General features: G+C 34.3%; 1 protein-coding gene across 27 annotated transcripts; it reads right to left on the reverse strand.

Moving 5' to 3' along the window:
• Positions 1-128: 128 nt before the first annotated feature.
• Positions 129-18165, reverse strand: LOC105421781 (protochlorophyllide-dependent translocon component 52, chloroplastic-like). 27 transcript variants are annotated; one of them, XM_088863346.1, is made up of 9 exons: positions 17411-18086; positions 14897-14948; positions 11032-11219; positions 9732-9822; positions 9353-9511; positions 9012-9221; positions 6594-6682; positions 6348-6415; positions 129-524 (listed from the first exon to the last, which is right to left on the reverse strand). In XM_088863346.1, exons 3-9 carry the CDS (start codon positions 11049-11051, stop codon positions 478-480), a joined length of 684 nt encoding a protein of 227 aa, XP_088719472.1. In that variant the 5' UTR covers positions 11052-11219; positions 14897-14948; positions 17411-18086; the 3' UTR covers positions 129-477. The 27 variants fall into 27 exon arrangements, with proteins under 27 accessions (XP_088719472.1, XP_088719476.1, XP_088719473.1 ...); XM_088863350.1 differs by lacking the exon at positions 14897-14948 and adding an exon at positions 10765-10844 and having other exon boundaries at positions 9012-9215; positions 17411-17948; XM_088863347.1 differs by lacking the exon at positions 14897-14948 and having other exon boundaries at positions 9012-9215; positions 17411-18165.
• Positions 18166-23283: the final 5118 nt, after the last annotated feature.

The following is a 23283-nucleotide window of genomic DNA, read 5'->3' on the forward strand; positions in this document are numbered from 1 at the left end:
ATATGTAAAACTACTACACAAACTAACTACCTTTTGATATTTTTATGTCACTCAGACATCTATCATTGCTGCATTGGCTTGAGGGTAAACCAACTTCGAAGCTTACAATTCAATAATACTCAGAAGAGTAAACCAACTTAAAAGCTTATCATTCAATAACCACCAAACCCTGGTGATATATAACAATCTCAAGTTTAACATGAGACCAGTTCACATCAGCTAATATTTCGCATGATATTTACAAGAATATGATGAGTAATAATCCTTCTCTCATACAAGAGCATGGTTGTAGTCATGGAAATAGAAATTCTTGTATATGAAATTTGCGAGCCATCTCGATGCGAGTGAGCTGAGTATCGCAGCCGATACAAGTAAAATCCTTGTAACGGTGGATGGTATGCTCTGCCTAAACGCAGCGACTGCACTAATCAACACTATTGACAGCTTGTAGACAAATCTCAAGTGCTTTTAGATATTTCAAGGCTGCATGACAGCTGCTGCAGTGAACCACATGAGACCAGTATCTGGAAGGCACAACATGAATAGGATGTGTGAGGATTTCGTGGTTAAAAAGAGTTAGGAATTCACAAAGGTAATAGTGATATAAAAAAACAGGGATTGATCGTTGGCCAAACAACCATCTTTGTTGAGGAAAAATTGAATCAAAACAATAAAGTTAATGCCAAAATATACAAAAACCGGAATTTCTTTTTTGTCCATGTGGCCAAGTTTCCAAAGGAAATTTTATCAAATTAGAACAAGCATATTGAAAAATGAACATGAAATTCGAGTGATTACCATATGTATGCATACTGTATACACGTAATAAGTGTCCCTGTCTTGGATTCACTTTCACCTCTTGTTTTTCACTCTCTCTTTTCTTCTTTTTTTTGAGAAAGTTAGCTTTGTATTGAAAGGTAGAAATTACAAGTAAAAAAAATAAGCCTCCCATTGGGAGCAGCATACAAATTCACCAAGATGGTGAGCTATGTTCAAAAAGTGCTATACATCACAAAAAAAGAGCGGAACCACGAGCTCCAAAACAGTCAAAAGGTTCCTCCTCTGTCTGGCCTCATTACCCCTTGCTTAGCAAGGGCATCAGCAACGGATTTGGCCTCACACCATATAAGTGTCCAAGAGATAGGAATAGGACTGCAAATATAAAAAATTGTCCAACTAAAATCTTTTTCAAGACTCTCCGAGTTTAAGTAATGATTGAATTCTAATGCCATCCTCAGCAACTAAAAATCACCATTACAATAGTTTGTTATTTACCTGTGTTCTTCTCTGCCCATGTTATCACCATAGTTATCTTAATCCAAGATTCGCCCATGCATTTGTAAATGTTTGGAGTACAAGTATTAATACAATATGGTACTGATATTGATACTGGATATACTAATGCAAATTGAAAAACTAGAGTGTAACCAAATAGAATGATTTCTTGTGCATACTATAACAGACTGAGATCGACTTCCATTCGATATAGGAAAAAATTACAAAAGGCCTTATGGAAGGCTCTCAGAGGCCACTTCTCTAGAGAGTGTTCATTGAACCTTCATACCTCTACTAGTTGTCCGACATCGTATGGGGAAAATTTTTCCCAAAACTGGCTGGTATCAACAGAAACTAAATTTCTTCTCATCTCTCATAATTGCAGATCAAACTACTGCATCTATGGGGTTACATCTGATACGATTTTTCTCACTTCTGCAAATTAACTCTTATCCAGTTGAAGCGGTACCTGGAATAGCAATGAGGGTTGTTCGAGCCCTTTGTATGCAAAGCAAGTTGATCACCATGATCTATCAATAAATTCCTCGGTTTTTAGGAAAATCTACGGACCCTAGTTTCCCTAATTAGGACTCTAGTACCAGGCAAACAACCGACAGCAAGTAATCCATTTCACTTGAAGTTACAACGATTAGATGCAAAATAGGGATTGTATACTATAAGACCATTCAGCTTTAGTACAAGGTCATAATTGTTCTTATACATCAAATAAGAGATCCAACGGCTAGGGGTATGTCACACAGTTCGAAATCAATCACACAACCCTAGCCGCCCGATTTCACAAATTATGGTCAGACCTCCTGTGCCAAAAATAAATAGTCTTTGTATACCTTTCCTTATCAAATTGGTGAAGATTTTAAACCCCTTTATTATGATGACACATTGGTGAAGGTTTCAGTGAAGAAGCATTTCTTCATGGTGAGTTAAAAGAAGAGCTATACATACATGGAGCAGCTCCTAGGTTTCCATGAGAAGGATTCTTCAGGCTATGTTTGTAAGTTGAATAGGTACATCTATGGATTGAAGCAAGCTTCTCGTACTTAGTTTCCAAACCATTATCATGCGATAAAAGGATTACAGGTTCAAGGGAACAACAGTGAATTGTTTTGTTTTCATTCATTGAAGAACTAGACGTATTGTGATTATCCTCTAGTATGTCAATGGCATCATCATTACACGAAGTTATTCTGATCTTATCACAACATCAAGAGATTCTTTGTTGACAAATTTCAGACGAAAGATTTGGGACATGTTCAGTACTTTCTGGGGAAAAGTGGATCAAACTCAGGATGAACTCCGATTATCTCAACATAAATATGCGTATGATTTAGTTGAGAGAATCAAGTAGTTGCATTTCAAAGCATCAACCACTACAACAATGCGAGACAACAGATTGAAAGCAAATGAAGGAAATTACTTGAAGAACCAGAAAAGTCTGAAGCATGCAGACATACTCTATTATGTCACCCTCAGTCATCCTAATATAACCTTTATAGTAAATCAGGTATTCTAATTTATGCATGAACCTAGTGATGTCCATATGGAGGCGTTAAACGTATAATCTGATATATGAAAGGAACAAATAATTAAGGCAAACACACTTGAAAAATCACATGAATGATGTAAGTATTGCTTCCATCATTGGCTACTCCGACGCTGATTAAGCATGACATCTTGATTCACATTTAATGTGGTTATTTAGGAAGAAAACTGATATCTTGGAGGAGCAAGAAGGAAAATTCCATGGCAAAATCAAGTATGGAGGCTGAATGTAGAACATTGGCAAACAATTTAGCAGAGTTTTCTAGATATGAAATCTGAATTGTATCACTTGGTTATAAAGTACAACAGTCAACCATCGGTTGTGATAATTGAAGTGCACTTGCTATTGCAATTAATCCTATTTTTCATAACTTTAAGCATATAGATATTGATTATCGTTTTGTGCGTGATAAGGTAGAAGTAGGAGCAATAAAAACAGATTTATTGCAAAAAAATCAAATTGTGGACATTTCCACGAAAGGGCTTGCTCGTGAGCACCATCACTTTTATAAAGAACAAATTATACATGCTCAAGCATGATGGAAGAGGAGGGATGGGTGTGGGGGGGGGGGTGCCTTACTAAGATTATTTATCATGACTTTGTATCATGTATAAGGGGCATTAATATTACTATTACTTTGTCATTTAAATAATTTGTAATATCCATTGATGCTAAGGGAATTTATGTAGTCTCACATATCTTGAAACCCAATGATGCGATATTTATCATAATGAAGAAGCAACCCAAACACAAACTAATTGGGGATTCACACCAATCTACCTTGCTCTTTGATGGAGGGCAAAATTATTCTTATTTTTAATTTTTATTCCATTTCAAATGATGTATATTATATTTTTAATTTTTATTCAATTTCTTTTTTTTGATAAAAATTTTTATTCAATTTCAAATGATGTATATTATAGTTTTAGTTTTGGGGTTTGTTTCGAAGGTTTTTTAGTTTTTTACGGATTCCAGTACTTTTATATTTATTATTTACTTCAAGAGTACCATCACAAGTACTGTGCACTGTTTATAGGGGTAAAACTGTTATCACGAATTTTAAATTTAAATTGTTTGGACACTTTTTAATTTAAAATATTAAATATAATATTATAAAGAGGTGCATGCGGTCCTAGAAGAAGGAAGTCATGTGATTTTCTAGAATTGAGAAAAAAGAAAAGCTCGAGCTCTTGCAACCTAACTTTGGTGTGGAGAAGAAACCCTAGGTTTATTTGAATTGTGCTTGTGTTTGGCTTTGTATCTTGCTGATTTTACCGTTTTTTCATATTTTCATGCATCAATTTGGCAACAGAGCTCAGGTTTTTTCAGCAACAGAGCTCAGGTTTTTTCAACAACAAAGCTGGGAAGTCACAGCTAGGTCTAGGGTTTACTAATTTCGGCCCGAGTTATGCCAAATCAGCCTAGATATTATTGATTTTAGCAGGTTTTTGTTGATCATCGGCCTAAGGTCTATGATTTTGGCAGAACCATGCCAACAAGAAGGGGCTGTGGGAAGGGGGTTTCATAGACCTGCTCCGGGTGATCCTAGAGATGATAGAATGAGGAACTTAAAAGACAAGTTCAGCAGCTGACGTAACAGTTCGCGAACCTCAATAATCGGCAAGAAGGTGATATTTTGCCAAAGAGGATCTCGAGTACAAACCTTTTCACTTTCGCCTTCGCATGGGGAGTCGAGTGATGACTATAGTGATAGAAGACCTAGACATGGGGAATATCACTCTAGGATTTTCGATTTGAAGGATGAGATTCTTGACTTGACAGAGATTGTATCGAAAATCAGCAAGTAGTAGATTGGGATTCACCACCAATCTTCAATACATACTGCAATGAACAACAATATCATTTAGGAGATCTGATCTTTGACAAGGATCAAGATGATGATGAAGAGATTTTGGAAGAAGATGAAGAATATGCAAAGAAGGAAGCAGGAGGAATGATCCAAATCATGACCTTTGAAGATCTCATTAATATCGAAGAGGTAGAGCATTCAAGATATTGGAATCAGAGTAGCACAGATGAAACGTGGTCAACTCATAAACCACAAATTGTGGCCCTAATTTTAGAAAGTAATGAAACAGATGTTGAGAAAACCTCTAAAGACCAGAAAATTGTGAGTTTTCGACACAATTTTTAATGGGAATTCAAGGATAGCCATATTTGATAAATTTGCATTGATTCCTCAATATACATATCAAGATCATTTCTTGAGGAATTCTTTTTACCACTTTGAGCCGACAAAGAAATAGAAGGTTAAAGAAGGTCGTTTGAAGTTAAATTCATCTTAGCACACTTCAAAACTCAAGGACAAGATTTCTCCAACCTGAGGAGAATGATGGAGGGAAAATTTATTTTTGTTTTTAATTTTTATTCAATTTCATAGGAAGCATATTATAGTTTCAATTTTAAAGTTTATTTTTAGGGTTTTTTTAGTTTTTTAGGGATTCAAGGGTTTTTATATTTTTTATTTACTTCATGAGTACTATTCATGGATATTGTTCACAGGGGTAAAACCATCAACACAAATTTTAAGTTTATGGTAGAATATATGGTTCATCGTCATCATCATCATCAAAGCCTTTTTCCAACTATTTGGGGTCAGCTATACCAAATTCAAGAATCATGAAAAGATTTGACAAAGTTTTACATTTGTTTCCCACCTAATACAATCCACCTCCTTTACTCGGGCTTGGGAAGGGTTAAACGAAAGTTTAAGGTCCTCACCCTTCTTAGACTAATATGGTTCAATGTATTATTTGTTTAGACACTTTTTGTACTTGGAACATTAAATATTATTATAAAAAGGCAACATTCAAAAAAATAATCATAATATTATAAAGAGGTGGGTGGGGGCCTAGGAGAAATGAGTCACATGATTTTCTAGAATTGAGAAAAAAGAAAAGCACAGGCTTTTGGAAGCCTAGCTTGGGTGTGGAGAAGAAACCCTAGTTTTCTTAGAATTATGCTTGTGTTTAGCTTTGTTTCTTGCTGATTCTAATATTTTCTCAAATTTTCTGATATCAATTTGGTATCAGAGCTCCAGTTTTTTTAACATGAAAGCCTAGAAACTAAAACCATGCATTTTCTCTATAATTGTTGATTTTTACTTGTTTGAGGTTCAGGAAAAGATAGATTCAATTTCCCCCCTTTCGTCCATACCTTTTCTCTATAATTGCATATTTTTACTTGTTTGAGGTTCAGGAAAAAGGTGGATTCAATTTCTTACTTTCCCTTCCTGCATTTCTCTCTCTCTCTCTCTCTCTCTCTCTCTCTCTCTCTCTCTCTCTCTCCTTCTTCTTGGTGACAAAATATCAAACCTACATGAAGGATCAAATTATCCCGTCATAACTGTGGTGTACAAGAACAAGATGCAGCACGACCTAGATAAGCATGCAGATATGATACAGCAACCCGAAACGAATTTTTCTCAGGCATAATGATCAAGGAAGTGCCCATGCAACTACCGTAGGAAAGTGATACTATGTTAAAATACCTGTCCATGAGCTGCTCTTTTGGAGGGGTTGGTGGGAGGTATCCATGGAACTTTGTTCCCCAATCAACCTGACCACCACAATACTTCCGTAACCAATTTCGGAAAACAATTACAAGTGCATCTGACTTTGTCGGTACAAAACAAGACTTTAAACCAATTGGACTGGCCTATTTCCATTATCTTATGTTCCCGAAAAAACAATCCAAATTCAGATCCATGCACAGAATAGGATAACAATGTGCTTACTTCTGGAAGTCTGACACTTTATGCAAAATAAATGACTGCATGCTACGTGGACTGCTAAAAGCCTTTGAAATACCAAGTGACCCATAAGTCTGGACAAAATATGCAGACAATCAAGAAATATTGAAGATAAATACACATACAAGAGGAAGCCAATGAAATGAAAACTACTGTTATTGAACAACGATCTCTATTTGGAATTTCCTATTGCATTTGTTGTAGGATGGAATGTCAAAGAAAATAGAAATGCTGATGAATTGCATGAACAAAAACATTCTAAATGTATGAGTAATTTTATTGAAAGGAAATACATGAAATATCCTATCAATTTTGAACATCAACAAAATCAGCTTCCTCATTGAAATCTGGTGGCATTTATTCAAATTAAATTTCAACTCCACCTTTGGTTGGCTGGAGATTGCAGAGAGACATACCTCAAGGATCTAATAGGCAGAACTTTATCAGATCATCATTGCAACCACAGGTGTATATGTTAAGTCTCAGCAATGCGCATTCACATAGAAGATTATTTTATGTTCAAATGTTTTCCTTGGAACATATTATACAACAATTATAGCAGTATATAATTGTGTCCAATGTTTTTAAACTCTGCTCAGGCCTCGGACTCGGCCCTGGTCTGAGCCTAATAACTCAGCTGAGTAGTGTACAAGGTCCTAAAGGCCCTAAAAAAATTTAAAAAATTAAAAAATTGTCAAAAAATAAAATTGAAATTGTAAAATTGAAACAAAACCAAAGACAACATAAAAATTCCAAATAAGTTTAAAAAATATATAAAACATGGATTTAGAAAAATTGATTTATGGTTGGACTTTGGAGACATTTCAAAAATCTCAAAAAAAGGAAAATATAAAAATAGGGCATTTGGCAAGAAAAACTCACAAATCATTGTAAAAAAAACCCAAATTACATATAACAATTTGATACATTGATTCCATACTATTGTATAATTTTTACAAATTTTTATTTTTTTGGCAAGGAGCCAAGTCCAAGTGACTCAGCTGAGTCCTAGTGGACTCGAATGAGTCCTTGAACAATGATCATGTCAGGTTATGTAATATATCACGATAGGGTATCTACTAGAATTGTAGGTAATATTTATGTAGTAACACTGTGCTACCAAGTGGTACAAAGAAAAGTATGACGCAAAGACAAGGAATACTTGGTTTTAGGAGAATTTGTGAGAAATATATTCAGGCTACTGGTTAGTGATTTTCTCAATTTTAAATTATTTTAGAAAAGAAAATTTAAGTTAAAGAACATAATCAGTTACTTCCTAAAATAATCCTCATTGACTTAATCTGCAAAAGCTTATGATCCACAAAGATGATTTGCTTGCAGCCTTTGAAAGTGCTTGGGATGACATTTAACAATTCAAATGGGAAAAGAAATAGTTTGTGAAGGTGGCCTGGATTAGCTAGAAGATGATGTACAAGTAGATAGAAGTAAGAAAAAGGAGAAGAACACGAGTGCTTTATGGCTTTTCTGATTTCAGCAACTGAAACAAACTTACATTCTTTCCTTGCAGCAACATAGTAAGGAAGGACATCCCTAGATATATTCTTCTTTGAAGCAGTGCACTAAAGCACTGTGAAAACACTTAAGCCACTCCCAAAGGAAAAAAACCATAAATAAAGGAAAAAAGTGGCCTATTGCCTTACAAACAATAACTGGGTAACAACAAATCATCTGCTTGAATAGCTCAAAAATCTCAATGAATGTTCGGCATGCCTCAAATGAAGAAAAACGTAAAGACTTTCTAGGTCGAGACTAATGGATTTTGGCTCAGATCGAATCCTAGTCCAAGTTCAACTTTATGGAACCAAGCCCCTGCCACTAAAATTAATCATGAGCTACTTCTGTGGAAGATTTTCGAAAAAAAAAAAAAATACAATTGTATGTAATCTTCGATTAAGGCCCAAATAAAATCCTACAATATAAAGTCTAGTGCAAAGTCCAAGATTGACTCAGAAATCTAAGTATCTAAAAGCATTAGCTCGAGTATTGAGTATGACACCATGAAGTATATTGAAATACACACTAGATCACCTTTATGACAAAACCCTGGATTCCTGATACCTTAATGTATAATTTATGATTTTTATCTATTACCTGCTACACTCTCCCCCTGAGGAGTAAAACTTTTCTTTGCAACAGAGTATTATCCTCATTGTAACATTCGTAGTCTATGTCAATAATGTTAGGTGGAAACTTGCTAGCCTAATACACATAAGAAATACAATAGCAAGCAATATACTTCAAATTTGCAATAGTCAGTGTATTAAAATAGGTAAATGAAAAAACAATTCATCACACCTATATGAAAAATGGAAATAGTTTAAATTTTGTATGAGATATTAAAGAAATCCATCAAACAGTATGATGCCATATAGGTTCTTATACCTCCAAGTGAACAAGGTAAAGGTCTGAATCAAGAATCAGATTTTGTCCCAAGTGAAATATCCATCTTGGAACCAGCTTATCTATCCAAACTGAGAAATTCCTCGGAAATGACCAAATTAATCTGCTTCTGCCTGGAGACACGGGTATACATACAAAGATCAAAAGAATTTGTCGTTGTGGCTTATGATCATCTGCAGCTGGTTTCTGAAACTAGCAGCATGCAATATGACATTGTTAGAATGTAAGATGGAAGAATAAACACACAACTATGTGGCATCCTTCTTGCAAGATTATTAAAGAACACGAACCACAAAAAACTATGCACAGTTTTCATTTCTTACCTGGCTAATAGATTCGTTAGCTGAGCCAGAAAATGGAGAGGCATAGAAAATACAGGGGGCTATAAATTTTCTATATCCATATTCTTGCTTTGCCAGGAAACCTGAAATGTCTTGGGATAGTATAGATATGTCCAATGGCCGCCCACCTTCTCGATCAACCTTAATAGTGACGGAAATGAACTAGTCAATAATACAAGCTCAAAATCTTTAAGGGAAGAATAACTGCTTCAAAAACTGTGGAAAGGAAGGAAAAAAAATAGAAACTAGTACACAAACTTGTGGTTTGCCCTTTATACTGAAAAGCCATCTTTCGGATGATAAATTTTCTTTGCTAAAAATATCATGACCCTAAAGGATAAATTTAAAAGTGAAAGGTTACCGGTCTGGGATTACAGACTGTACGCATTAATCCATGGTGGGCATATGGAACATGAGCAGGGTCCATAAGATTTTCAAGGAGAACTTCATACCTGAAATGCCATCGGCACGTTGACTCAATTGTAAGTGCTCAATATTTAGAGCATTCCAATGAACATTTAACGTTGTCCAATGGCTACAAATCTTGAAATGCAAATGAACCTTACAGAGAGCAACCAAGGAAACCATGTTTTCTCCAGAAAACAGAAAACTTGAGTTTAGACGGAGAACCAGAAGCATTTCCAAAAGACGAAAACCAAATGAATGCAAAATGTACAAAGCTCACAAAATATTAAAGGGCTAAAGAATTGAGTCCCAGTCCCCAGTAAATCAAAGTAGTCTGCATCTGGTTTTAACTATAAGCCAAGTGTGTAGGTTTTTGTAATGGAGTAAGAAAATCATATAAGCGTAGAGATGACAATAAATATTTGTAATGCATATTGATGTAGTTAAAATCAAATGGAAAATTGTTCAATATATAAATAACTTAGTACATCCATGATAATCTATATAGCTCATCCAAAAAGACAAGTCAAACTGGGGAGGGTCGCAGAACATCCAGATAGAAAAGCTCAAGAATGATGTCTGATTTTACAGTTGTATTAGCAAAGTAGCAAAGACTAATATTAGTCAAGTCTGAAAATGGCAAGGGTAAAAGCACCAACGGTAACATTAATATGTGCTACGTTTCTAACAATTCCTTTTCCATAAAAACTGATTCGAAGGGATACAGAATACACAAAAGCAATAAGCACAAAAATAAATCATTCATCCAAAAATGTTTTCATGTCTAAAAGATAATCAGCACTTCAGTATACAAGAATTAAGATACCTCATTGTAATAATTCTTTTCATCTTCCTAAGATACACTTTAATAATTACCAAAAAAAACAAAAGAGAAAATAATTACTGTAGTGCTTCTGCATGACAAAGTACTTCTGTGGTGACTGAATCGAGCAAGAGAAGAATAAGGAATGATCAGAAACACTACTCACATATAATGATTAATTTATACATTGAAACTTTTTACAGTCAATGCATAAGGAAAATTGGAGGTCATGGAAGCGGCTAACATCTGAAACTTGAAAAGTCATGGATGGTCAGGAGGACACGAATAGAACGTAACGAATTGCAATGTTCACAAGTGCTTTAGCAATAAAGCACCAAAAAGAGGAAGAGTTGGGAGACTTAAATATATCATAAGAATGAAACACAATGCCTCTTAAAGTGGAAAACTCAATCTTGGGGCAGAAAATAGATACCCATATGGAAAATCCGTCATTCACATCAAATGAGTGTATGATGGATCATCTAACTCAGAAATGAAAGGAGGACTCTTTTTCGATGAAATATCTTTGAGTTGACAATCAGGGTTTGGCCAAAACCATACAATTCCATTCTGCTCAAGACTAGGATAAACAGCCACACATGCCTTTCTGGATTTATGAACCTGGAAAAAAATTAAAATGTCAAACTCAAGTAATGGAGTATTTGACATAATAAGCCTACATGCTGTACAATAATCACCAGGGTGACAAGTATGACAAAATTTGAGATCATAATAAAGCATTTATAGGATCCCATTTCTATTAGACAAAATTCTTCACCTATAGAGATATCCTAGATAACAAACCAATAATAGGAATAGAGTGGTCACATCTCAATTTAAGATATGAAATGTATATAAGTATTCTTCACCTACAAAAATATCCTAGATAACAAACCAATAATAGAAATAGAGTATCACATCTTAATTTTAAGATATCAAATGTATATTAGTATATAAATGCATATATCTTATTTATTACCTATGGTTGAAGTGCCAAGTATTGGGACAATTGATTAATATCACACATAGAAAGTTTTAGCAAAGTTTTACATTGGCTGCCTACCTAACACAACCCACCTCCTTTACCCGGGCTTGAGACAGGTTTAGGGAAAGTTTTTAAGGCCCTCACCTTTCTTAGATCAAATGAGTGTGTGACCGCCGGAGTTTTATGCGATCGCCGCATACTAATGAAGTTGAAGGATAAGTTCTATAGAACAGCTGTGAGACCAGCTTTGCTTTATGAGGCAGAATGTTGGGTGGTCAAGAAACAACATTACCCATAAGATGAGTGTCTCGCTGAGATGATGATGTTGAGATGGATGAGTGGCAAGACAAGAAGGGATGGAATTCGAAATGAATACATTTGGGAGAACTTAGGTGTAACTCCAATAGGCGATAAGATGACATAAAGTAAACTTAAGTGGGCTGGTCATGTGCAGCATAGATCCAGTACAACGACAATTTGGAGATGCGACTTGGTTTAAGTGGAAGGCTCAAAAATGGCAAGGGGTAAGTCCAAAAGGACATGGTTGGAAGTAGTGAGAAAATATATGGGGACCTATGGCCTCACTATATATATATATATTTTTTTATTTTTTTTTTTTTATAGATCAGTGGGGAGTACAGGCTCCTACCCGTTTTAGAAATAGTTAGTGGTTTTCAAATGCGTTAGTGGGAATGCAAACCATGACCGTTAATTGAGGCTCAAGTGGTGCTACGATCACGATCTCAACATCATTCCCGAGGGTATGGCCCTTGATAGAGCAGAATGACAGACCAGAGTTCGTTTAGCCGATCCCAAATAGTTTGGGAAAAGGCTTTGCTGATGATGATGATGATTAGTATCACACATAATATGGAGTCCCTGTGAATTTGGCTAAGGACACACAATGAGGTGACAATGTAATATGAGATTTTGTCATAATAAGACAATTTTTTAAAGAAGCAGCATGAAAATCAGGCAATAGAAGTAATAAAGAGATGTCTACTTCCCCAGATTCTATGAAATGGATTAATGAGTGTCTGCCAAAAGGACATTGCCTCAGCTAAGGATGAAAGGAAGGAGGTGAGATTTCCTAGCATCCCTATCATGTAGTTGGACACCCTTGGAATGATGATAAAGGAGCATGCGGATAAGCTCAAATGACAGTTAGAAGCAAAGACACTAACTACATTCAGTGTGCTTAAATTAGAATTAATGGTCTCAATTCCTTGAGGAGCGACAAAATCAAAGAGGCAGAATTTTCGATGACAACTTTCTGGAGACTTTTCCAAAATGTAGTATCACTGGAATGTTTTTCAAATACTTGAGTTTGGATTCTAGGACAAGAGGAATGACATCTATGCTAACAAGCACTGAAGAATCTAGCAGCAGATTTTTGTCCCATTACATAGTGAAATTCTTGTAAAATCTAAACAACGACGACAAGTAGAGGAAAGACCCAGATACGTAATACAAATTCTTCCAAATGGAAACATTTAGTGTTTGGCTTGAGAAAGAAATTATAGGTAAAAGATGAAATTTATGCCCATAAACTTGAGGAAATTGGATATGATTTTATCTCTCTCAAGTATTCTGTAAAATATCAAAAAATTCCATAAATTCTTCTGAGTATACATGTTCAAAATCTCGGAATTCTTCCGAGTATAAATGTTCAAAATCTCGGGGCAGTAAAATAACCCCCTATTTTATCTCTCTCAATTATCCTCTCCATGGGTGGAACCCCAATCTGGTGCACAAGACATTGTTATCTCCTTGAATCCTTGCTCCCTCTCATTATGACTTGAAAGAATCTGCACACAAAGTTAGTGCTTCTCCCCAAAGTATTCTCATGTCTAATATGGCATCAGAGTAAGTTGTCTTATAAGCCCTCCAGCATTTACCATGCAGCCCTAAGCATATTATATACAACATGTTACATGGACATTATACCCTTACAATAAGGAAAACTTGCCCATTGCGACAATGGAAAACATTAATGAATACTAAGGAACTGATATTCCCACTCCCTAGATATGAGAAATCAGTGAATCCCATTCATCACAAGAACACTTTGGTTATTCAACTAGACGAATTCATTGAGAGATATAAGCAAGGTAATATAGGTTTGTTGTCCTACAAACCTTGAGAATTTAGCCATGCACATTAACAGCCTACTTCAACAATTATTTTCATTAGAGAACCTAAGGAATTGAAGTCTCCCAGCCTATAACGGTGCACACTCAGTTCCCCATACATGTCAAGATATACCAAAAGACTACCCCTTGTAGCCCTAGGCTCATGACATGCCACCATCAATCTTTGGCCAAGCATTTAAGTTTTGACTTAACACCAAAGCACACCACATCCCCCCCCCCCCCACCCCCCCAATCAACCTCCCCATTCATCCATGGGCTGGTATTTCGTTCGACACTTAAAAGGTGCACAAACACGTTTTAATGGTTCAAATTGAACCACACTCATCCAAGGACCAATAATGAATCTCCTTTTTTTATTTTTTAAAAAAAATTATATTAATTGGTTTTAGGTTCATTTTTATAAGTAAGAGTACAATTTTTATTTAGTTATATTTAAAATTTTATTTAGTTATATTTATATAAATACACCTATATACCAAAATTCAGAAAAGTATTTTATTTAAATAAAACATAAAAAAATAAAATACAAGTAATTTTAGGCCATTGGATATGGCCATCTCCACCATTGGAAGGGTGCTTGCACACCCTTCGAATACTTTTCCTTCATCCAAATGCTTTTACCATCCCAACTATGATGGTGCCCCACATATCTAAGGTGAAAGCAGGATCAGGTATGCCCACACATGCCCGAGAATAAATTAACCATGGAGAAGTCAATCTTAACCTATATTCCTTCAGATCACTAGTGTCCACCCTATTCCTCTATACAAATACCTTGCAACAACGTTTTGTCTCCTTGCATTCCCCAATCCACCTGTTCCAAGATAGAGTCTCCATCTTGGTAATCTACATCTCAATGATTCAGTGAACACATCTCCCCTTCCCCCCCTCCAACCTCCTCACAACCATTAAGTGTTCTTTAACGGCCATTAGGTCCATTGAATTTATTTTGTTAGTAGTCGTTCGCATAAATTTCTTTAACTCCCTCACACCTTTCCCCTAACTATTCCAACTTCTGCTGGGTCCTAAGATTCCTCAGTATATCTGCTTCATGAGATCCAAACTTCCGAAAATTTTAGCCACATCCTCAGCATGGCCCTCCAACAAGAGCCCTATAACATTTTTCAAAGCATGATCAGCTTAAATTCTTCAACCGTTACCTTTTATGCAACACTCTGCTTCATGGTGGAGTCATCTCTTCCCAAAATCCCACTGCCAAGGAAGGACACTCGTGTAAATGAATTTCCACATGTATATATAACAGTAGAAAAATTATAGATTAGCCTTGGAAATTTCAGTTTGTTTTGCTCAAGATAGAAGGAGATTCAAAGAATTACAGTATTGAATGGTGAAATATGGTTTCACCGGACCACGATGACATTTTAATACAAAGCTTAGACAGTAAAAATAACTGTGTTAACATGAAATGAGCCGAAGAAGCTCACAATAAAAGCAAAAGCTTTAGCTCATAATAAAAGTAAAAGTTTATTGGGTGCCAGGCACGCACGAGTACAACCTTTTTTTCCCATGGATTTGGGATCTAGAACCCATCCTAAATTATTGCGGATGCAATTTCAAATTTGATCCATGAATTTGCAGCTCAACAGATTTGATGATCGGCAAAGAATTGAAATGAACTGTCAAAAGAAAAAGTCTAAAATAAACCATTTTTGAGGTGTTCAAAAACTTATTTTTCTTTTTAGATTCGTGATCACAGTGGTGAGCTTATTGACATGTGAAATTTTGGATCTAGTTTTGAAAAGGGGATTCATCTGAATAGGTGTTAATCCAAATATAAAGGAAAAGGTTTATATAAGGATGCAACTTTACCTGTAGAAGTAAGGTTGCATTAATCTACACCATCCATTTTATTTCACATTTGATCCAAGAATTTGCAGCTCCAACAAATTTGATGATCCGCAAAGAATTGAAATGAACCATCAAAAGAAAAAGTCCAAAATAAACCATTTTTTAGGTTCAAAAACTTATTTTCCTTTTTAGATTCAAGATCACAGTGGTGAGATTATCAACATGTGAAATTTTGGATCTAGTTTTGGGAAAGGGATTCATTTGAATAGGTGTTAACCCAAATACAAAGGAAAAAGTTCTCATAAGATGCAACCTTATTTGTAGAAGTAAGGTTGCATTAATCTACACCATCCATTTTATTTCACATTTGATCCATGAATTTGCAGCTCCAACTGAGTTGATGATCTACAAAGAATTGAAATGAACTATTAAAAGAAAAAGTCTAACATAAGCCATTTTTTAGGTTCAAAAACTTATTTTCCTTTTTAGATTCATGATCACAGTGGTGAGATTATCGACATGTGAAATTTTGGATCTAGTTTTGGAAAAGGGATTCATTTGAATAGGTGTAACCCAAATATAAAAGAAAAAGTTTATATAAGGATGCAACCTTACTTGTAGAAGTAAGGTTGTACCAATCTACACCATCCATTTTATTTCACATTTGATCCATGAATTTGCAGCTCCAACAGATTTGATGATCTACAAAGAATTGAAATGAACTACCAAAAGAAAAAGTCTAAAATAAACCATTTTTGAGGTTCAAAAACTTATTTTCCTTTTTAGATTCATGATCACAGTGGTGAGATTATCGACATGTGAAATTTTGGATCTAGTTTTGGAAAAGGGATTCATTTAAATAGGTGTAACCCAACTAGGAAAGAAAAAGTTTATGTAAGGATTCAACCTTACTTGTAGAAGTAAGGTTGTATTAATCTACACCATCCATTTTATTTCATATTTGATCCTTGAATTTGCAGCTCTAACAGATTTGATGATCTGCAAAGAATTGAAATGAACTGTCAAAAGAAAAAGTCTAAAATAAACCATTTTTGAGGTTCAAAAACTTATTTTCCTTTTTAGATTCATGTTCACAGTGGTGAAATTATCGACATGTGAAATTTTGGATCTAGTTCTGGAAAAGGGAATCATTTGAATAGGTGTTAACCCAAATATAAAGGAAAAAGTTTATATAAAGTTGCAACCTTACTTGTAGAAGTAAGGTTGCATTAATCTACACCATCCATTTTATTTGAACGGTGTAGATTTCATGATAGTCTCAAAGCCTAACAGGGTTTGTCAAATCTAGACCGTCCAACTAAAATGGATAGTATACAACACCACAATTTTACTTCTACAATTAAAGTTGCATCCTTATACAAATCTCACCCAGATAAGAATCACTAAGAAGGCCATGGTTGAAGTTCCCCTGAATGCAGAACAGAACTTACAAGAATACCACAATATATTCAACTGCCCGTACATTTGATGTAACACATTGAGGGAGAGAGGGTATAGACATGCCAAGAAAACCAGTCCCAAGCCTGCCTGTTTATTGGACCCTATTAATCACGTTACTGCATAAGCATTATCGACTCACCGCAGTACATACATCAGAGAACAACTGACCAACATTTATAAGACTTATAAAGAACATTCGTTTCTCATTCTTCACAACAAATACATTGTCCTCACAAAATGAGTTTCCAGTGTATCAATCTCAATCAAATCATCATTAGACTAACAAATTGGCATATATCAATCTCAATCTACTCATCAATAAATCAACACAAGAATGAGTGAATTCAGACCATTTAGCAATTAAGAGAGAGAGAAGGGAGGCATTAAGGTACGAGAGTAAGCACCGGAGGTCCATCAGGAGGGGCCCGCAGAATCAATTTGCATTCACCAGATCCTCCAAAGCACCACCCATGATAAACACACTATAGCCGACCCCACTGATCGATCCTTCCCTCTGACAAAGGAGCCAATCTGTGAGGACATTTATCATCAAAAACCTGCCATTTCCGCTCAGCTTTATCCCACCAAACCACGACATCAAGATCCAGTACCCTCGACGCATGAGGAACCCTCTTATCAAGATCACAGACGGGAGTTATTGGATACCAATTAGAAAACCAGTCGAACTCATTTTCCTCCCTCGCTACTTTAGTCTCAGTGACAGGAGGGAAGATATCAGAGGATGAGGGTTTTGGGGAAGATATGGTGGGTGAGCTCAACAAAACACGAAAGCTCGAGTTCCTTACGAAATTCTGAGACCGAAGGAAGTGGAGTGGGGTTTTTAGAACAGAGATTGGGCTCTCTGAAGAAAGAAGAAGGTCGCAGGTGGAGTTGAAGAGAGAATAAGTGGATTAAGAGGAGAGGGAGAGGGATGCCATGGCTGAATCATAAATTCCACAAACTCGGAAGAGCAGGAGTAAAACCGTGCTGTGCTCAAAGAGCGAGGGGTGGGAAAAAGCAATGCAGAGAGCAAATTGGGCCCGGGAGGGCAAGTGTTCGCAAAATCAGATCGCTACCAGTGGGGGTGGCGAGTCCGGTTAGGCCGGTTTTATGGCACACCACATGGCGGTACTAACGAAAAAAAAATCGAGACCAAAACGCGCCTGTTCGATGTCGCGGTATTTAATCAAACCGGCCGGTTTTTGTAACCGGTCTGGTTTACGGTTTTAACACTCATATAACATCGTTTTAACGCATCAAATAATAGTCGTTATTTGATAGAAGCCCATTATTTTTCATAGAACAATATTTTGTAGATTAATTTTTACTCTATTTTTCAGTTTTTTTTGTTTTTCAGTCAAATATTAATGTTATACACCTGAAAGTTTCTATAAATCATAGATTATTGAATCAAAAATCAAAAAACAAAGAGTTCTCGACGGATTGAAATGGGGATAATTTTTTAATATTAGAAATTTTCGTCATTCTATCAAATGCTGCTTCAATACCTCATAAAGTTTCATAAAAATAGAGGGCTTTGATTAATTGTTGAATGATTCTATGTTTACATATTTCAATTTTTCCAAAAAAATGAAGATTTGAGGTTTTTTGGGGCCCCAAGTACTGCTGTTCGAATAACTGTTTTTTATCCAAACAAATTGATTTTTGATCGATAAATTGAACGATTTTATCGAATTGATCACTAAAGTTTGATCATAAAGGCATCATCTATCAAATAAAATAGTTACTTTGATTTACTATTGATTAAATGCTTTTATATCGATATTTTTTTTGCTGCGTTCTTTTCCTGAAACTTTCGTGACGTAAAAAATTCACACTTTTTTGAATAAAGATCTCACTAGTCAATTAATCTTCATGAAATTTGGCGCATTTGAAACTTAATTGAAGTATCTATCATATCCCCATGTCAATTCATTCAAAAAATGAAAGATTTGGGGTCGATTTTGACTCTAAAATTTATGTATTCTTTGGCTCGATTTTAGGGTTCTTAAAAAAAATTTGTTTTTTTAATAAATTACGTTTTGTTTTTAAAAAATATGTTATGTGTAATGAATATGATAAAAAAATATATATATATATATATATTCTTTTTTAAAACAATATATATATTTTTTGTGAGCTTGTTGGATTATTTTTATGTTATATTTTTTTTTTTTTAACAAAAACATGTTTTTTTGTGATGAATATGAGAAAAAAAAATATTTCTTTCTTTTTTATGTTATATATTTTTGGTGAGCTTGTTGGATTGTTTTTTATGTTATATATTTTTCTTATAAAAATATTTTTTTTGTGTTGAATATGAGAAGAAGAAATTTATTTGTTTTTAAGGATATTTTTGGTGTATGTTATTGTTGTCAATGTTCTCAACTTCTTGTTTAGTCGTGACATTTTCTTCTGATTTGTTTTTTTATTTGTTACAAGCTATCTATCATTTGTTGCAACTTTATACTCCTTAAATCTATTTATTAGCCTCTATAAAAAAAAAAAAAGAGGTAGAAACTAAAAAGTGTTTTACTCATCTCTCATGTTTCCACATGCTGACATGGATAAAAAATTAACCTGTTTTTTTTTAAATGTATATATGCATTTTGATTCTACATTTTAAAGTTGCCATATTATATAATTTTTTCTTTTTTTTCATGTTAAACTGAACTAAAAATATTGCTGAGTAAATGAGGCTTAACCATCTCAAAATCAATTTGGCGATCCATTTGACAATTGACCTGGCCATATTTTTAAAAAATATGCAATTTGGCTACTTGAAGCAGCAATTGATAACCAAGTTACCGAGTAAATGATGTCCTCTCTCTTACTACCTTGACTCATAACCCTTAGAAAAACTGGGAATATCATGCTATAGAAAAATACGCTCTCAAACCCAATTCTAAACCATATTAAAGGGTTTTTCAATATTAAAACAACTTTTTTCAACATCAACATTAAAACAATATAGAAGCATAAATTGTTGCACCATCCATTGTTAGTTGGACTTTGTAACTTCATCAATTGCATTTATGTGAAATTATAAATTGTCTTGCATATCTCCAAAATATTCAAATATTAAATTATATAAAAAGTTGTTTCAAATTTTTTTTATAAGATAAATGTATGTAATATGATATTGATATTGTATGCTTAATCTAGGTTTTTTTTTCTTTTTTTGGGGGTGGGGGGGTTGACCGTTAGTGTTCGATTTTGCGAACACTGAGTAGGAGTAAAGCTGCGTTGTGCTCAGAGAGCCAATGGTGGGAAAAAGCATTGCAGAGAGCAGCTGTGTTGTGCTCAGAGAGCCAGTGGTGGGAAAAAGCGTTGCAGGGCCAGTCCGGAAGAGCACGAGTAAAGTTGTGTTGTGTTCAAATGAGTGTTCTCAAAATTGAACGGGAACGGTTAATCGGATAGCCTCGGCAAGCGGTTTAACCGCATAATTGGTAAACCCGACAATTTAACCGCTCTAATCGGAGAAGCTGGTAAAAAAAAGCGTTAAAAAAAAGATAAAAAAAATCTACAAAAATATGAGAAGTATATAAAAAATTGATTAAAACAAAACACATTCAAATAAAGTTGAAAATTAATGAAAAAAATAGATTTTAACTCATTTTATATTTTTTAAATGCTACTTATTTAATTTTTTAAAAAAAGATGAAAAAATACAAAAGTGAATATTAATGAACAAAACAAGTTTTAATCTTTACCATAATGTAAAGAATATTTAAAAATGCATTACAAATCAAATTTCTTATTTTTGATAATTTATATATATATATATATATATATATATATATATATATATATTCTTTTTCTTTTTAAATACTGGTTGATAACCCTAACTGCCCAAAACCGAAACGGCCAATGGCCGGTTCCAATCTAACTGGGCGGTTAGCTGTTAGATCTGGCAATTTTGCAAACAAAGGAGCCAATGCAAATCAACCAGAATCAGCTAATGTGCGGTGGGGCCAAGAGTGTGTTAAACCGGTCAAAGCACCGATTTAAAAAACGGATCGATGATTATGATGGGGCATCATAAAAAATGGTTTAAATCGGTGAATCTGCAGTTCGGATCATCATTTTACTATACAGAAAAAATAGTGAACCAACGAAAAAATACGTGCAAAAACAACAAACCAATTAAGAACCAGTCCAAATCATCATTTTACTGTGCAGAAAAAAATACTGAATCAGTGAAAAATACATGCAAAAACAGCGAACTAGTTAAGAACCGGTCCGGATCAACGAAGCGGCTTTTTTATTGTAGCAAAATGTTTTTCTACTATAGCGAATCGTCAGTTCTTTTCTGGACCCGTATGATTTTCTATATATTGACAAAATTGGTACGGGGTGACCAACTCCCAGGTCGGATCGGGCGATTCAACCTCTTTATACTAAAGGTAAATGGTCGCAGTATATACAACCTCGAAAAGGAAATACCCTTTTAAACGTTATTATTGTCAAAATCATTTAGAAGATAGAAGAGATTCTATAGAATGAAATCATTTACCTTTAGTACAAGAAAGTCACAATTACTTATACCCATCTAATGTGAAATATGATAGCTTGGGTGTGTCACAATGTTTGAAAAAATTTCTTTTAGAACTTTGAGCATGATCAATAGAATAAATTCAACCACCCAATTTCATGTCTAATAGGCACGATTAATTGTGACCACCTTGTACCAAAGATAAATGATCTAATTGTAGACTTTTACATTATAAAAATATTAGTATTTTTTTTTTTTGAAGTTAACAAAAATCTTTTATAAGATAAAAACAATTAGGTTCATACTCATCTTGTGCGGTTTTGATTTTTTTTCAAAAATAGCTTTAGATTTTGAGAATTCGAATTTTTCAGCCTATTTTCTTTTTAGAATATTTTGCCTCTAATATGCCTAAAAAAATTATAAACTTTGGATTTTAAAAAAATGAAGTTTTTACTTTACAAAAAAAAAATGCCTCTAAAACTTTCACCCAAAAACATAGTAAAAATCAGATTCCCGAAATCATGTCTTACTTGACAAAAAGGCAAAAAAAAAGATGGTATCTCAAACTTTGAATTTTTAAAATCTAAAGTTGTTACTCGAATCTTAGTGTTACAACAGAAAACCTTCAAATTTCGAAACAAAGAGACCATTTCCTTTTAATACAAGGTCATCACAATCATTCTTGTACATTAAATTTCAAATCGGGTGGTTGTAAGTAATGTCGTTGATTAGACTCAAATCTTCAAAAAGTTTCCCTCGATTTTTGTGGCACCCTAAACCGTCCAATTTCACATCTGATGACTATGAGTAATTGTGACATCCTTGTAACAAAGATAAATGGCTTCATAGTATACAAGCCCTTTAAAAAATTCAAAGTTGTTTATGCATTTTTCTTCAATAGGAAACCCCGGACTTTGAAAATTTAAAGCTTTTACTTGACAAAATAAGTAAAAAAAATTGGTTACTTTTAATTAGTTAAACTTCGGATCTTCAATGCAAAGGTTTTTTGTCCTCTTTAATGGTACAATATGATTTTTGACCCTCGGGCTTTGATAAACATATATAAAAAATTTGTATATATTGAAAAGCCCTCTAATTAATAATCTCAACCTCATACTATATAAACCTATTGAAAAAATTTGTTTGATGTTAAAAATCCTTCTAATTAATCATCTCAAGCTCGAGATATATGATTATAAAAAATAATGTTTAATATTAGAAGTAGCGTATCATGTAGTAAATTATTTGGACCATCCTCACTATTTTTGGAGCTTTGAATTTCATAATTAGGGCCAAAAACATAATTTTTGGGTATTATAAGATGCTTTGGAACCAAAGCTGCAGATTGAAACCATTATATTAAGCCCTTACAAATGAATAAGAATAATTAAGGCGCATATCCTCTAAAAAAAAAATTTATTTTAAAGGCCCCCCCTTTTTAATGTTATTATACCCATATCCAATTTGTTCACTTTTTTAAAAAAAGAGAAAGGTGCCCTTAATAGTCTCTTCATTTTTTGTGTGGTTCTTTGTACGGCTAAAAGAAATGTAAAGCCCTTGAAGTGTATCAATATTTTTTGTTTTTTTGGTCCACCTCCTTAATTATTCTTTTTTTGCTAGCTTTTATGATAAGGATTGTCTACGAAGAGAGCACTTATCTTTTGTACATGGAGTTCACAATTATTCTCACTCATTAAATGTCAAATTTGATGGCTTGGGATGAGTAACGAAATCCAAGATTCTTTTTGAAACTTTGTATCTATTCAATGATACTCTTACAAC

The sequence above is a fragment of the Amborella trichopoda genome, chromosome 3 (genome assembly GCF_054954075.1).
Source record: "Amborella trichopoda isolate Santa Cruz 75 chromosome 3, AtrichopodaSantaCruz75HAP2 v2.0, whole genome shotgun sequence".
In the NCBI taxonomy this organism is placed as follows: domain Eukaryota; kingdom Viridiplantae; phylum Streptophyta; class Magnoliopsida; order Amborellales; family Amborellaceae; genus Amborella; species Amborella trichopoda.

What these genes read in the sequence shown, in the direction of transcription:
- LOC105421781 (XM_088863345.1), bottom strand. Translation starts at nt 11,051, where the DNA reads ATGACGGATTTTCCATATGG. An exon ending in CTAACGAATCTATTAGCCAG is followed by an intron (nt 9,222 to 9,352) that starts GTAAGAAATGAA and finishes GCATGCTGCTAG; the next exon opens with TTTCAGAAACCAGCTGCAGA. An exon ending in AAAGAGCAGCTCATGGACAG is followed by an intron (nt 525 to 6,347) that starts GTATTTTAACAT and finishes TGTGCCTTCCAG; the next exon opens with ATACTGGTCTCATGTGGTTC.